Genomic DNA, 14,323 nt, shown 5'->3' on the forward strand with positions numbered 1-14,323 from the left:
TCTGCTGCCATTTTTTTACAGTTATTTTTATGTTAGAGGATGGTAGAAAGATTCCCTCACTTCATTACGTTAATAAATATCTATTAAGCCCCCTGCCCTTTAAGAACTTGAGAGGTAGTTCCATTTCTGAAGTTGATTTCCTGTGTCAGATGGGAACACCATGGTACCATCTCTGATTTGTTCATTGCCCTGGCATGGAGTAGATATTGACGAATTAATACATAACAAAAGATGGCAAGGAACCTAAAAGGAAATGCCTTTTAGCTATTCTAAGCAATTGGTTTACCTTTGGGATAGTAATTTTGCAAGGAAACTTCTGTTGTAGATAGACACATGCATTGCCTTAGGGAAGTACTGCTGAGAAGTGGTAATTGCTGGAAAGAAGAAGAGTACATCTGGATGGATGAAGAGAATACAGATTTTTTTTTTTTTTTTTTTTTTTGAGACGGAGTTTCACTCTTGTTGCTCAGGTTGGAGTGCAATGGCACGATCTCAGCTCACTGCAACCTCTGCCTCCCAGGTCCAAGCGATTCTCCTGCCTCAGTCTCCCAAGTAGCTGGGATTATAAGCATGCGCCACCATGCCCAGCTAATTTTTGTATTTTTAGTAGAGATGGGGTTTCTCCATGTTGGCCAGGCTGGTCTCAAATTCCTGACCTCAGGTGATCCGCCCACCTTGGCCTCCCAAAGTGCTGAGATTACAGGCATGGGCCACCACGCCAGGCCCAGAATTTTAAAAGTATCCAATCTTTTAGAAGCCAAATAAAAATATGTTCAAGTTACTTTTCACAGTTCAGTGATAACTGAAACTTTCATGCTACCTGTAAAATCTGCACTCTCACTGGGCATGCTGGTGTGCGCCTGTAGTCCCAGCTACTCCGGAGGCTGAGGCAGGCGGGCTGCTTGAGCTCAGAAGTTAGAGGCTGTAGTGCGCTATGACCGAGCCTGTGAATAGCCACTGCACTCCAGCCTGGGCAACACAGGGAGACTTTGTCTCTTAAAAAAAAAAAAAAAATCTGAGGCCGGGCGCAGTGGCTCACACCTGTAATCCCAGCACTTTAGGAGACCAAGGCGGGCAGATCACGAGGTCAGGAGATGGAGACCATCCTGGGTAACAGGGTGAAACCCCGTCTCTGCTGAAAATACAAAAAATTCGCCAGGCGTGGTGGCTGGCGCCTGTAGTCCCAGCTACTTGGTAGACTGAGGCAGGAGAATGGCATGAACTCGGGAGGCAGAGCTTGCAGTGAGCCGAGATTGCACCACTGCACTCCAGCCTGGGTGACAGAGCAAGACCCTGTCTGAAAACAAACAAAAAAAATCAAATCTGGCCGGGCGCGGGCACTTTATGCTTCAGCAGGACATTTTATAAATCTATAGCACTGAAAGGTATCTTTTAATAAGCTAGTAAACCCCCATTTCATCACACTTCTTCATAAATGTCTAGTACCTGAGTAACTGCGAATGAAATTCTCATTCACTAAGGATATTTTGAAAATAATAGCAGTGATGTCCTTTATGTCATCTTACAGTCAATCACAGATATTGGTAAAAATGAAAACATCTAGTAGTTATTGAGTGCTGAACTAAGCAGTTTGCAAGAAGCTCTTCTTATGCAGTAGTTTGTACTGTATGGCTAACTAAGGAATTTGAGGCATAGACTGGTCATTAGGTAACTTGTCCAAAGTCCTACGGTGAGTGACTGGGCCAGGATTTGAATCCAAGCAGTGCGGTTCCAAAGCCTCTGTTCTTGGCCATGATGTTGTGCTGCCAATTTTTACTCATTTCCTCACCTGTGTGTTATACCCCTATAGAGCCTCTGGATCATAAGGATTATAGTAATTAATAAAGACAATGCTAAGCTTCCCAAGGATCTTCTGGAACATCTCGGTAGGAGATTATATTACTAAATGAAAGCAGCATGGCATATTTGGTTTTTCTTTTTCACAGCCCAGCCTTATAATTCCCATACCTGAAGAAACATTTTTTAGAATATGAATCCTGTCTTTTATCCGCTGTTTTGTATGGTGACTAAAAATCTGTTCATATAAAAACACATGTTCATGTGAAAACACAACAACGAACTATGGTGTATATAGTGGAAATACTTTTTACCCTAAATACACTTTTGGTATATTTATCTCTAGTAGAAACCAACATTGGGATGAAAGAGAGGAAGTAAAGAACAAAATTCAAGAGAGCCATTTCTCTCTTTTTTTTTTTTTTGAGACAGAGTCTCGTCTGTCGTCCAGGCTGGAATGCGGTGGTGCAATCTCAGCTCACTACAACCTCTGCCTCCTGGGTTCCAGAGATTCTCCTGCCTCAGCCTCCCTAGTAGCTGGGACTACAGGCACCTGCCACCACGCCCAGCTAATTTTTTTGTATTTTTAGTAGAGATGTGGTTTCACCATGTTAGCCAGGTTGGTCTTGAACTCCTGACCTTGTGATCCGCCCACCTCACCCTCCCAAAGTGCTGGGATTACAGGCATGAGCCACCGCTCCTGGCCAAGAAAGCCATTTCTAACGTTTATAGTTACTTCTGAATTTTTACCGACTTAAATAATTTAAGTAAGGAGACATTTAACTATGGGCTTCTTGTCTAAAGCTGATGTAATGATATGAGAGTTATCAGATCAAATTATTTGACTACATTTGCTCAAAATTTGTGATTTCTTTCCCTAACTCCCTCTGAAGTATAGTGTTTTATATTTATCTCTTAAGTTCTAAAAAGAGAGGAACTTGAAAGGGACCGTTTAAGAAAGGCACAATTAAACTGATTAGAGAAATGTTAAGAACTCACCCAGAGGCCGGGCACGGTGGCTCAAGCCTGTAATCCCAGCACTTTGGGAGGCCGAGACGGGCGGATCACGAGGTCAGGAGATCGAGACCATCCCGGCTAACACGGTGAAACCCCGTCTCTACTAAAAAATACAAAAAAACTAGCCGGGCGAGGTGGCGGGCGCCTGTAGTTCCAGCTACTCGGGAGGCTGAGCCAGGAGAATGGCGTAAACCCGGGAGGCGGAGCTTGCAGTGAGCTGAGATCTGGCCACTGCACCCCAGCCTGGGCGACAGAGCCAGACTCCGTCTCAAAAAAAAAAAAAAAAAGAACTCACCCAGAAAGGAAGATTAATGGTAATTTTTTCACTTTTGCGTTAAAGCTGATGTTTGGATGTGACATAGGCCTAACAAGTAGCCTTGAGATATAGGAGGTGATTTCCTTGTAAGGATGAGGAAAGGGAGAGAGACTCGTCCAAAGTGAACCAATACTGGAGTAAGAAAGCCAGCAGTGTAATGTGTGTCTTTGAATTCTCAATCCCTGAACACTAAACTTTCCCTAATTTATTTTAGGATGAAGAGAAAGTTCTATTCTTGGGATGAGTGCATGAACTTGAGAGAAGTTAAGGTAAAATCCTAAAGATGAAAAGAACCTGGAAGGCCTTAATGCTACCTGAGGATAGTAGTTAAGATTATTTTATTCTCTGTGGGAAGCATTCTGAGGATAATTGTGTTTGTTTTTCCTTTATATTCCTAAATTAATTTCTCATTTCTTTTGGTTCTGATGTCAGTGGAGAATAGCATATAATTATATCCTCACATTTGAAAGTTCACTTTCACTTTTAAGAGAGCATCTTAAAATCATATTATGCAAAGACAACTTTTCTTTTCTTTTTTTTTTTTTGAGGAGAGTCTTACTCTGTCACCCAGGCTGGAATGCGGTGGCATGATCTCGGCTCACTGCAACCTCCACCTCCTGGGTTCAAGCGATTCTCCTGCCTCAGCTTCCCGAGTAGCTGGGACTACAGGTGTGTGTCACCATGCCGAGCTAATTTTTGTATTTTTAGTAGAGACAAGGTCTTACCATGTTGGCCAGGCTGGTCTCGAACTCCTGACCTCAGGTGATCCGCCCACCTCAGCCTCCCAAAGTGCTGAGATAGCAGGCATGAGCCACCGCGCTCAGCCACCAAAGACATCTTTTTGAATTACTACATACCATTTCCTTAGATTTTATGCTTAAAGACTTGGATATAATTTTGGATACCTTTGCATGGTTAAGTCAGACAAAAGTTAGACCTATTTATAAACCAAGGGAAAAATGTAATAGATTGAGATGTTTAATAGCTATTGCTGGCTTGATTTATCGTTTGCACTTAACGTTCATCACTTAAAGCAATTATGGAGATATTAAAATGTAATTAATTAATGAACCCAGGAGAAATGGAAAATTACATAATTATCATACTTAGCGTTGATACGATTTTGCCAACTTTTATAAGTTTTTTTAAGAAATTTTAATGCGTATTTGTTATTTTTCAGTCTCTGAAGAAACTTAATCATGCCAATGTTATTAAATTGAAAGAAGTTATCAGAGAAAATGACCATCTTTATTTTATATTTGAATATATGAAAGAAAACCTCTATCAATTAATGAAAGACAGGTATGTTTTTATTCACATTTTTCCCTGTTATTCCCTCCATGAGTTTTTGATCCTTTCAATATGTCATACTTTACGAGATAAAAATTGATCACTCCAAAAGGTAAATTTAAATTAACTAGTTCTGTTACCTTTATCAAAGGGTAACATTTAACACTGAAGAAGAACCAGCTGTGACATAGCCAGCATCTTTCTCTTGTAAATCCTTGAAAGTGAAGGCCAGTATCTTATATAAATACACATACTATCTATTTATGCTTTTTAAAATACAAATTTATGTATAGTTTAGTACTCAGTAATAAAGCTGGCCTTGGGCACTGTTGAGAAGATTATCTTGGTTGCTCTCCCAAGCATCTTGTGAAAGTTAATGAAAGAATGGAGAAAGGAATGAAGTTGCTTTCAAGAAAGGATCTAAAAAATTCATTCAGTAGAATGCACAAGTCAATGATAAGACTTGTTGTGTTACCAATTCCAAGGAAATTCACAACTTTTAAGTATGTGTGGGCAGAATCTGTACAGGGAGAGCTTCAGTCTTCCGCCCTGGACTTGGGGAGATAATGTTTTAATGGTTGTTCTGGTCACATCTGGGAGATTAACATCCATTTTGCCTGCTTTTAAAGTGAGAAATGTTCAGCAAAAAACCCTGAAATACTTAGAAATAATTTTCCAAAGTAATGATGTTGATTTCTCTCTGTTTCTTTCACACACACGCACACACACACACACACATACACTCACTCACTGAAGGTCTGAGGATGTTACGTGAATTCTTCTTTAATCATATTTTTCCCGTTCTCAAAACATATTTATTGAATGCCTCTTATGTTCCAGGCCGAAATCATTATAACATTAATATCAATTAAAATAAAAGTAAATTTCTGCCCCTCAAATCAGTTTTTACTTTTCTAAAGTCCCTTCTAGGCCTTGTATATAGACATGCACGCCTTTGTACTTACTTGTAATTTCAGTGGGACAAAATTTTTTATTTGATTCATTTACTTACAAGTATTTTTTATGTGGATATGTAGTATTTATAGTTACTATAAATAATATATTCTGTTAAATGTCTGTACTAAGCTTCACTTTTTGAACTATTTAAAATAAATATCAGTGCAAAAATAGGTTGGTAATTATTGTATATAATATTGATGGAATTATTACCATTAAAGGTGATAATTATAAGCATTGTGAAAATGCTTCCAAGTGGAAAAAACAAACGAAATTGCGTGTATGTGACATTCATTCCTAATACAAAAGTTATGCATGCAAATAAATTAGGACTGGATTAGAATACTGAAAAATTAAAAGTTTCTTAATCACATGGAATTATGAGTAATCTTAATTTTCAGCCTCTAATAAATTTTGTCCTGTAAAATATTGAAATGATATATACATACATGAAATATCAAGATACACTTGTTGAAGAAAAAAATGGAATACATAAATGCATGAAATATTAAATTTTTGTCTATTTTTGAAATATATATAAATCTGGCTGGATGCAGTAGTTCCTGTCTTTAATCCAGTACTTTGGGAGACTGAGGTGGGAGGATCACTTGAGCCCAGGAATTTGAGACCAGCCTGGGCAACATAGTAAGACTCCATCTCTACAAAAAAATTTAAAAATTAGCCAGGCATGGTGGCACACACTTGTAGTCCTAGCTACTTGGAGGCTGAGGTGAGAAGATTGCTTGAGCCTAGGAGGTTGAGGCCATCCATAATCCCAGCCACTCAGGACGGTGAGACAGGAGAGTTGCTTGAACCCAGGAAGCCAGCTAATTTTTGTATTTTTAGTAGAGACAGAGTTTCACCATATTGGCCAGGAGGCAGAGGTTGCAGTGAGCCAAGATTGCAATATGTATTTTATATATATATATAATATATGTATAAAAAATTATATATATGCATTATATATGTGTGTATATATATGTATTATATATGTATATATATATAGAGAGAGTATAGAGCTACACTAATACAGCAGCCACTAGTCAGATGTGGCTAGCTCCTGAAATGTTTGCATTGAGGAGTGTTGTAAATGTAAAATAAATTACACATCAGATTTTGAAAACTTGGTACAAAAGAGAAAATGTCTTAATAATTGTTGTATTTTTTTTACTCCAGGGTTGGTGACTCACACTTGTAATCCCAGCACTTTGAGAGGCCAAGGCGGGAGGATTGCTTGAGCCCCAGGAGTTTGAGACCAGCCTAGGCAACATAATGAGACCATGTGTCTCTCTTCTTTTCAGAGACAGAGTCTCACTCTTTTACCCTGGCTGGAGGGCCAGAGTGCAGTGGTGCAAACATGGCTCACTGTAGCCTCGACTCTCCGGCTCCAGCAATTCCCCTGCCTCAATGAGGCCCCAAGTAGCTGGGACTACAGGCACGCGCCACCATGCCTGGCTGATTTTTATATTTTTAGTAGAGACAGGGTCTCACCATGTTGCCCAGGCTGGTCTCGAACTCTTGAACTCAAGGGATCCACCTGCCTTGGCCTCCCAGAGTGCTGGGATTACAGGCGGGAGCCACCACACCCAGCCCGTGTGTCTTTTTCAAAAAACAAAAAAAAGGTAAATTTTTAAAATAAATAAATAATTAAAAAAAATTTTTTTTAGAGGCATGGTCTTGCTCTGTCACCCAAGCTGGAGTACAGTGGTGCAGTCAGCTCATTTTTATATCGATTACATGTTGAAATAATATTTGGCACATATTAGGTTAAATATATTGTTAAAAATTAATTTTACCTGTTTGATTTCTTTTAACATGGCTGCTAGAAAAATGATGTTAAGTACACAAGTGGCTCTAATATATATTTCTTTCTTTTTTTCGTGGGGGATGGAGTCTTACTCTTTCGCCCAGGCTGGAGTGAAGTGGTGTGATTTCAGCTCACTGCAATCTCCGCCCACTGGGTTCAAGCGATTCTTCTGCCTTAGCTTCCTGAGTAGCTGGGATTACAGACATGTGCCGTCACGCCCAGCTAATTTTTATATTTTTAGTAGAGATGGGGTTTCACCATGTTGACCAGGCTGCTCTTGAACTCCTGACCTCAGGTGATCCACCCACCTCGGCCTCCCAAAGTGCTAGGATTACAGGCATGAGCCACTGTGCCCAGCCAGCTCTTACGTTTCTATTGGACAACACCAATATGCAGAATATAACTGAAGCATTTATTTATATCTCTAACTTTATTTATTTTTTCCTTTTCTTTTTGAGACAGGATCTCACTCTGTCACCATGCTGGAGTGGAGTGGCACAATCACAGCTCACTGCAGCCTCGAACTCCCAGGCTCAAGTGATCCTCCCACCTCAGCCTCTCCAGCAGCTGGATTATAGGCCTGCGCCATCACACCTGGCTAATTTTTGTATTTTTTGTAGAGACAAGGTTTCACCATGTTACCCAGGCTGATCTTGAACTCTTGGACTTAAGCGATCCTCCCACCTTGGCCTCCCAAAGTGCTTGGGATTATAGGCATGAGCCACCACACCCGGCCACCTCTAAAATTCTTAAAGCCTACATAATACAGATTCACATGCTTGGCTTATCTGTTAGTAATTCAGTTTTTCAACTTGCTTTGCTCTTCTTGGAACAGTTTAAAATTCAGCTGGTTAGACCGGGCACGGTGGCTTACGCCTGTAATCCCAGCACTTTGGGAGGCCGAGGTAGGCAGATCACCTAAGGTCAGGAGTTCAAGACCAGCCTGACCAACATGGCGAAACCCCATCTCTACTAAAAATACAAAACCAGGCATGGTGGTGCATGTCTATAATCCTAGCTACTCAGGAGGCTGAGGCAGGAGAATTGTTTGAACCCGGGAGGTGGAGGTTGCAGTGAGCCTAGATTGTGCCATTGCACACCAGCCTGGGTAACAGACAGCAAAATTCTGTCTCAAAAAATATATACATATACACATACATATTTTATATGTGTACAATATATTCAGTTTTGGATTTGAGTTTTTACCTCACATCAAAACAAAAAAAATCTAATTTTCATGTTTTAAATGTATGAGCTTTAACACTATAAATCTGTGAATCGCACCTTTAACCAGTATCGTGAGGCCAGTAGAGGCTCCAAGGCAGGGGGAATATAATCCTTCTTTGGATTGGTTGGCTGGTTGCTTAACAGAATTATGTGACTGTTCATTTCTTTACAGAAACAAGTTGTTCCCTGAGTCAGTCATCAGAAATATTATGTATCAAATATTGCAAGGGCTGGCTTTTATCCATAAACATGGTAGGTTTCTTTTAAGTTTCATTTCCCTACCTCTTTAGATTACTGTCAAGATTGTGCATAGAAATTACTTATAAAACTGTTAAATAACTTTATATTGGATAACTATGAATTTGGGGTATGTGCCTATACACACTGACATTTTAATTTTAAAACTTTATAATTTCTGTGATTCTATATAAAATGGAATTTCTGGCTGGGCACAGTGGCTCACGTCTGTAATCCTAGCACTTTGGGAGGCCAAGGCAGGCAGATGCAGATCACTTGAGGTGAGGAGTTCGAGACCAGCCTGGCCAACATGGCAAAAACCTGTCTCTACTAAAAATACAAAAATTAGCTGAGTGTCATGGCACGTGCCTGTAATCCCAGCTACGTGGGAGGCTGAGGCAGAAGAATCGCTTGAACCCGGGAGGCGGAGGTTAGTGAGTTGAGATCGTGCCACTGCCGTCCAGCCTGGGTGACAGAGCAAGACTCTGTCTCAAATAAATAAATAAAATAAAATAGTTGCTTTTTAAAAAACTAATATTTAGTTCAAATAGGATGAATTACCAATATATGTATATTAGGATGGGGAAAGCCTTAGATGCACAAATATGTAATTGGTTTAGTTCTCTGAGACCTTATGAATTAGTGTCCCTCTGCTCTGCCTCACATGGTCCCATTCCTGTTGTTACATTTGTTACAAAAGTACAATGAATGTCTCTTGGACACAGTGAAATGGATGTTACCAGCTATTTAGAGTAAGAAGTACCGGATAAACTTGGATTACAAAACTGTTAAACAGATGTCACAAACAGAGCCCACTCTGGCTTTGAAGTGATTAAAAACATTTAGGCTTAAAAAGTCTTCCCAACCCCAGCTGGGCGCGGTGGCTCACGCCTGTAATCCCAGCACTTTGGGAGGGCGAAGCAGGTGGATCACGAGGTCAGGAGTTTGAGACCAGCCTGGCCAACATAGTGAAATCCAGTCTCTACTAAAAATACAAAAAATTAGCCAGGTGTGGTGGCAGACGCCTGTAATCCCAGCTATTCTGGAGGCTGAGGCAGGAGAATCGCTTGAACCTGGGAGTGGGAGGTTGCAGTGAGCCCAGATGACACCACTTCACTCCAACCTGGGTGACAGAGCAAGACTCCATCTCAAAACAAAAAAAAACCAAAAATAAAAAAAAGAAAAGAAAAGAAAAAGATAAAAGAAAGTCTTCTCAGCCCCAAAGCTACATGAAAACCCTCTTCAAGTGATCACCTGCAGTCTCCCTGCCTCCCAAGGTCATTGGAACCCAAGCCATTTTGATATAACCAGAATACTTTAGATTGCCCTTAGAAAAAGCCTTCCTTAAGACAAATACTCATCTGCCAGGAGGGCTTTAATGTTTGTTCTTTTCCCCTGGGTTTTCTTTTTATTTGTTTGTTTGTTTGTTTTTGATGGAGTCTTGCTCTGTTGCCCAGGCTGGAGTGTGGTGGCATGATCTCGGCTCACTGCAACCTCCACCTCCCAGGTTCAAGCAATTCTTCTGTCTCAGCCTCCCAAGTAGCTGGGACTACAGGCATCTGCCACCATACCCGGCTAATTTTGGTATTTTTAGTATAGATGGGGTTTCGTAATATTGGCCAGGCTGGTCTCAAACTCCTGACCTCATGATCTGCCCACCTCGGCCTCCCAAAGTGCTGGAATTACAGGCGTGCGCCACCACACCCGGCCCCCGCTGGGCTTTCTGCCTCATTTTCTTTGGTTTCCCCATTATCTTCATAACCATTTATTTTATAGATTGAATTGCTAATATAAACATTATAATTATTGGGATTTTGCAATAACACAGCTATTGAGTAAAACTGAACATTAGATAAAACAATTTTAAATGAAGAAATTAGTTCTGATGTGTGGAGTTACATTTTTATTGAATGGACTTTTTAAACAAGTGATTTTTCTCAAGGAGTCAGCTGCACTGACTTAAGCCTGATTAAAAAGTGCTCTTCTCAGCCTGGGTGACGTTGCAAAATCCTGTCTCTATCAAAAATACAAAAACTTAGCTGGAAGTGGTGGCATGCACCTGTGCTCCCAGCTGCTTAGTGGGCTGAGGTGAGAGGATTGCTTGAGCCCAAGAAGTTGAGGCTGCAGTGAGCCGAAATCGAGCCACTAGACTCCGGCCTGGACAACAGAGCAAGACCTGCCTCAAAAACAAAAACAAAAACTTCTCACACGTTAATTAGGTGACTTCACTCTGGCCCTCAACCTCCTCCTCTGTTGCACAGTAGTGATAACAGTACCTCCTTAAAGTTGTTGTGCAAATGAATGGAGATAATCGTAGTGTAATAATACCTAGCCCAGCGCCTGAACACCCCCGGAGTCACAAATAAAAATAAATGTTAAATGGGTAGTTATTTTTAATTATCTCATACACTGTGTGAACTTTCTTGCCAAAGCATTTTAAAAGTAGGGCCCCTACTTTCCCGTTACTTGTTAGACAATAAATATGGTTTACTTTTTTCCTAAGATGATGCTTCTTATTACAAAAGAGGGGGTTCATTTATATGTTGTTTATAAATCAGATAAAGCTATGTTTAAACCTAATGATTGATTTTATTTTTTTCTCTATATATCACCAAGGTTTTTTTCATAGGGACATGAAACCAGAAAACTTGCTTTGTATGGGCCCAGAGCTTGTGAAAATTGCTGATTTTGGACTTGCGAGAGAATTAAGGTCCCAGCCACCGTACACTGATTATGTCTCTACCAGATGGTGAGTAGGATTATGCAACCCTCCTGAGGCATAAGCCTATGGTGAAATTTTCCTACGATGGATTGTTACATATTTCTGGAAGTTCTGTATTGAATATTTAAAACATAGAAATGAATTTTATAGTCTTTAAAGAAAGCGAAGGATTGGTTTATTGCTCTTCTGATCACTGAAAAAATAAGGAAAAAGCATTTCATTTATTCACTCAATCATTCATTCAACAAATATTTATTGAACACCTACTATGTGCCAAACATCATTTTAGGCACAGAGAACACAGCAGTAAAATAAAAAAATAAAAGAAAAACCTCTGCCTTATACTGCTTATATGACAGCCAATACACAGATAAACAAGTTAAAAATATTATGGGTCACCGACAGAAAGACATACCATGTTCACCAAAAGACGTGAATCCTCTCAACTGCACGCCACCCAAATGTCCATGAACAGTAGCATCGTATATCACCCAGAGGAATGCTTTGCAAGAGTGAGAGTGAATGGTCTATGACTGCATGCAGCAATATGGGTAGATCTAAGACAATGTTGAAAGCAAGAGTCCAAACAGGAAAAGGGCACATACCATACAATTTTGTTTATGTAAAGTACAAAAACAGAGACAAATAATCTGTGCCATAAACGTCGGGATAGCAAGCGGTTCCATGGGGTGTGTGTGTGTGTGTGGTGCCTGGACAAGTGCACAAGGGGCCTTCTGGGTGCTGGTAACATGTCTCTCTTTTTTTTGAGACAGTCTCACTCTCTCGCCCTGGCTGGAGTGCAATGGCATGATCTTGGCTCACTGCAACCTCTGCCTCCCAGTTTCAAGTGATTCTCCTATCTCAGCCTCCCAAGTAGCTGGGATTACAGGTGCCCGCCACCACGCCTGGCTAATTTTGTGTTTTAGTAGAGACGGAGTTTCACCATGTTATCCAGGCTGGTCTCGAATTCTTGACCTCAGGTGATCCACCCACCTCTGCCTCCCATAGTGCTGGGATTACAGGCGTGAGCCACTGTGCCTGGCCGATAACATATCTTTCTTGATCTGGGTGCTGGGTCCGTGGATGTGTTGTATTTGTGAAAATTCATCAAGCTCTGCTCTTAGAATACATGCCTCTGCCTGTGTGAATATTACATTCCAGTGAAAACAAGAACATACGTGTATCAGGCCGGGCATAGTAGTTCACGCCTGTAATCTTAGCACTTTGGGAGGTCGAGATGGGGGATCACTTGAGGCCAGGAGTTCAAGACCAGCCTGGCCAACATGGCTAAACCCTGTTTCTACTAAAAATACAACATTAGCTGGGTGTGGTGTCACATGCCTTGGTGCCACCTACTTGGGAGGCTGAGACATGAAAATCACTTGAACCTGGGAAGCAGAGGTTGCAGTGAGCCAAGATTGCACCACTGAACTGCAGCTTAGGCAACAAAGCAAGACTCTTTCTCAAAAAAAAAAAAAAAGAAAGAAATATATTTGAAACATCTGATGATGTTGATACATTATAATAAAGAAAAATAAAATATGAAAGGGGGCAGGGAGTTGGGGGAGATGGGGAGGGACAGGAATGTTGCTGTTTTACCTGGAGGGCCTCACTGAGAGTAGCCCTGAAGGAGAAACCCATGTAGACTTGGGGAGAACGTGCAGACCCCACACAGTGGCTCAGCCAGAATTTTTTTAGGCAGAGCAAATGCTAAATAGAAAAGCTTTGAGACAGGTGCATGCCCCACGTGAATTCCGCACAGCACAGAATGAATGAATGAGGGCAGTCATAGGAAACAAGGGCAGAGTTTGTAGAGTGGCCAGAAATGATAGTGACTTGGACCTGCTGGACATGCAGGTAGTGAGAAAGTGTGGAATTTTGGGTATGTTTTCTAATGAATCAGATGTGGGAGCTGCAAGAAAGGAGTCCGTGTCTTAGTGTGTTTTGTGTTGCTGTAAAGGAACGCCTGAGGCTGGGAAGTTGATAAAGAAAGGAGGTTTATTTGGCTCCTGGATCTGCAGGCTGTAAAAGAAGCCTGGCACTGGCATCCGCTTGGCTTCTGGTGAGGGTTTTTATGCTGCATCGAAACATGGTGGAGAAGGTCAGGCTGGGCGCGGTGGCTCATACCTGTAATCCCAGCATTTTGGGAGGCCATGGCGGGTGGATCACCTGAGGTCAGGAGTTCAAGACCAGCCTGGCCAACATGGTGAAACCCCGTCTCTACTAAAAATACAAAAATTAGCCGGGCGTGGTGGCACATGCTTGTAATCCCAGTTACTCAGGAGGCTGAGCCAGGAGAATCACTTGAACCCAGGAGGCGGAGGTTGCAGTGAGCTGAGATCGTGCCATTGCACTCCAGTCTGGGTAACAAGAGCAAAACTCCATCTCAAATTAAAAAAAAAAAAAAAAAAAAGGTGGCAGGGGGAAGATCAAAGGGGAAATAGGCATGTGCGAGAAGGGAACAAACAAGAGGAGGAAGCTTGCTGTGGAGGAACCCACTGTCTCAGGAACTAATTTCATCTTGTCTGAAAAAGAACTCATTCACTACAAGAGAACAGCACCAAGCCTTTCATGAGGGATCTGCCTTGGTTATGTAACCTGCAAATGTGACCTTATTTTGAAATAGGGTCTTTGCAAATGTAATCAGGCTAAGATGAGGTCAGACCACAGCATGGCTGGTCTTAATCCAATAAGACTGATGTCCTTATAAGAAGAAGGCAGACACAGAGATGGAAGAGGGAAGACACGTGAAGGCACCTTGGGAGAAAGCAGTGTGATGTACACTGTAAATGGATCAACTGTATATTACATGAATTCTATATCAATAAAGCTTGTAAAAATATTCGTCAAAGAAAGTATAGTAAGTTGTCACTTAACATCATCAATAGGTTCTTGGAAACTGACTTTAAGTGAAACAACGTATGATGAAACCAATCCGACCATAGGCTAATTA

General features: G+C 41.1%; 1 protein-coding gene across 11 annotated transcripts in view; it reads left to right on the forward strand.

Moving 5' to 3' along the window:
• The window catches only part of MAK (male germ cell associated kinase), a 74,684-nt gene that overhangs the window by 15,598 nt on the left and 44,763 nt on the right, over window positions 1–14,323 (forward strand). For 10 of the 11 annotated variants that reach the window (XM_065544430.2, XM_005554046.5, XM_005554049.5 and 7 more), the window contains 4 exons: window positions 3,345–3,399; window positions 4,311–4,432; window positions 8,584–8,663; window positions 11,265–11,397. In XM_065544430.2, the coding sequence (XP_065400502.1) occupies window positions 3,345–3,399; window positions 4,311–4,432; window positions 8,584–8,663; window positions 11,265–11,397 (390 nt within the window). Of the gene's footprint in view, window positions 1–3,344; window positions 3,400–3,646; window positions 3,800–4,310; window positions 4,433–8,583; window positions 8,664–11,264; window positions 11,398–14,323 lie in introns of those variants that run through there. The other variant, XM_065544434.1, reaches the window with a different exon arrangement.

The sequence above is a fragment of the Macaca fascicularis genome, chromosome 4 (assembly GCF_037993035.2).
Source record: "Macaca fascicularis isolate 582-1 chromosome 4, T2T-MFA8v1.1".
Taxonomy (NCBI): Eukaryota; Metazoa; Chordata; class Mammalia; order Primates; family Cercopithecidae; genus Macaca; species Macaca fascicularis.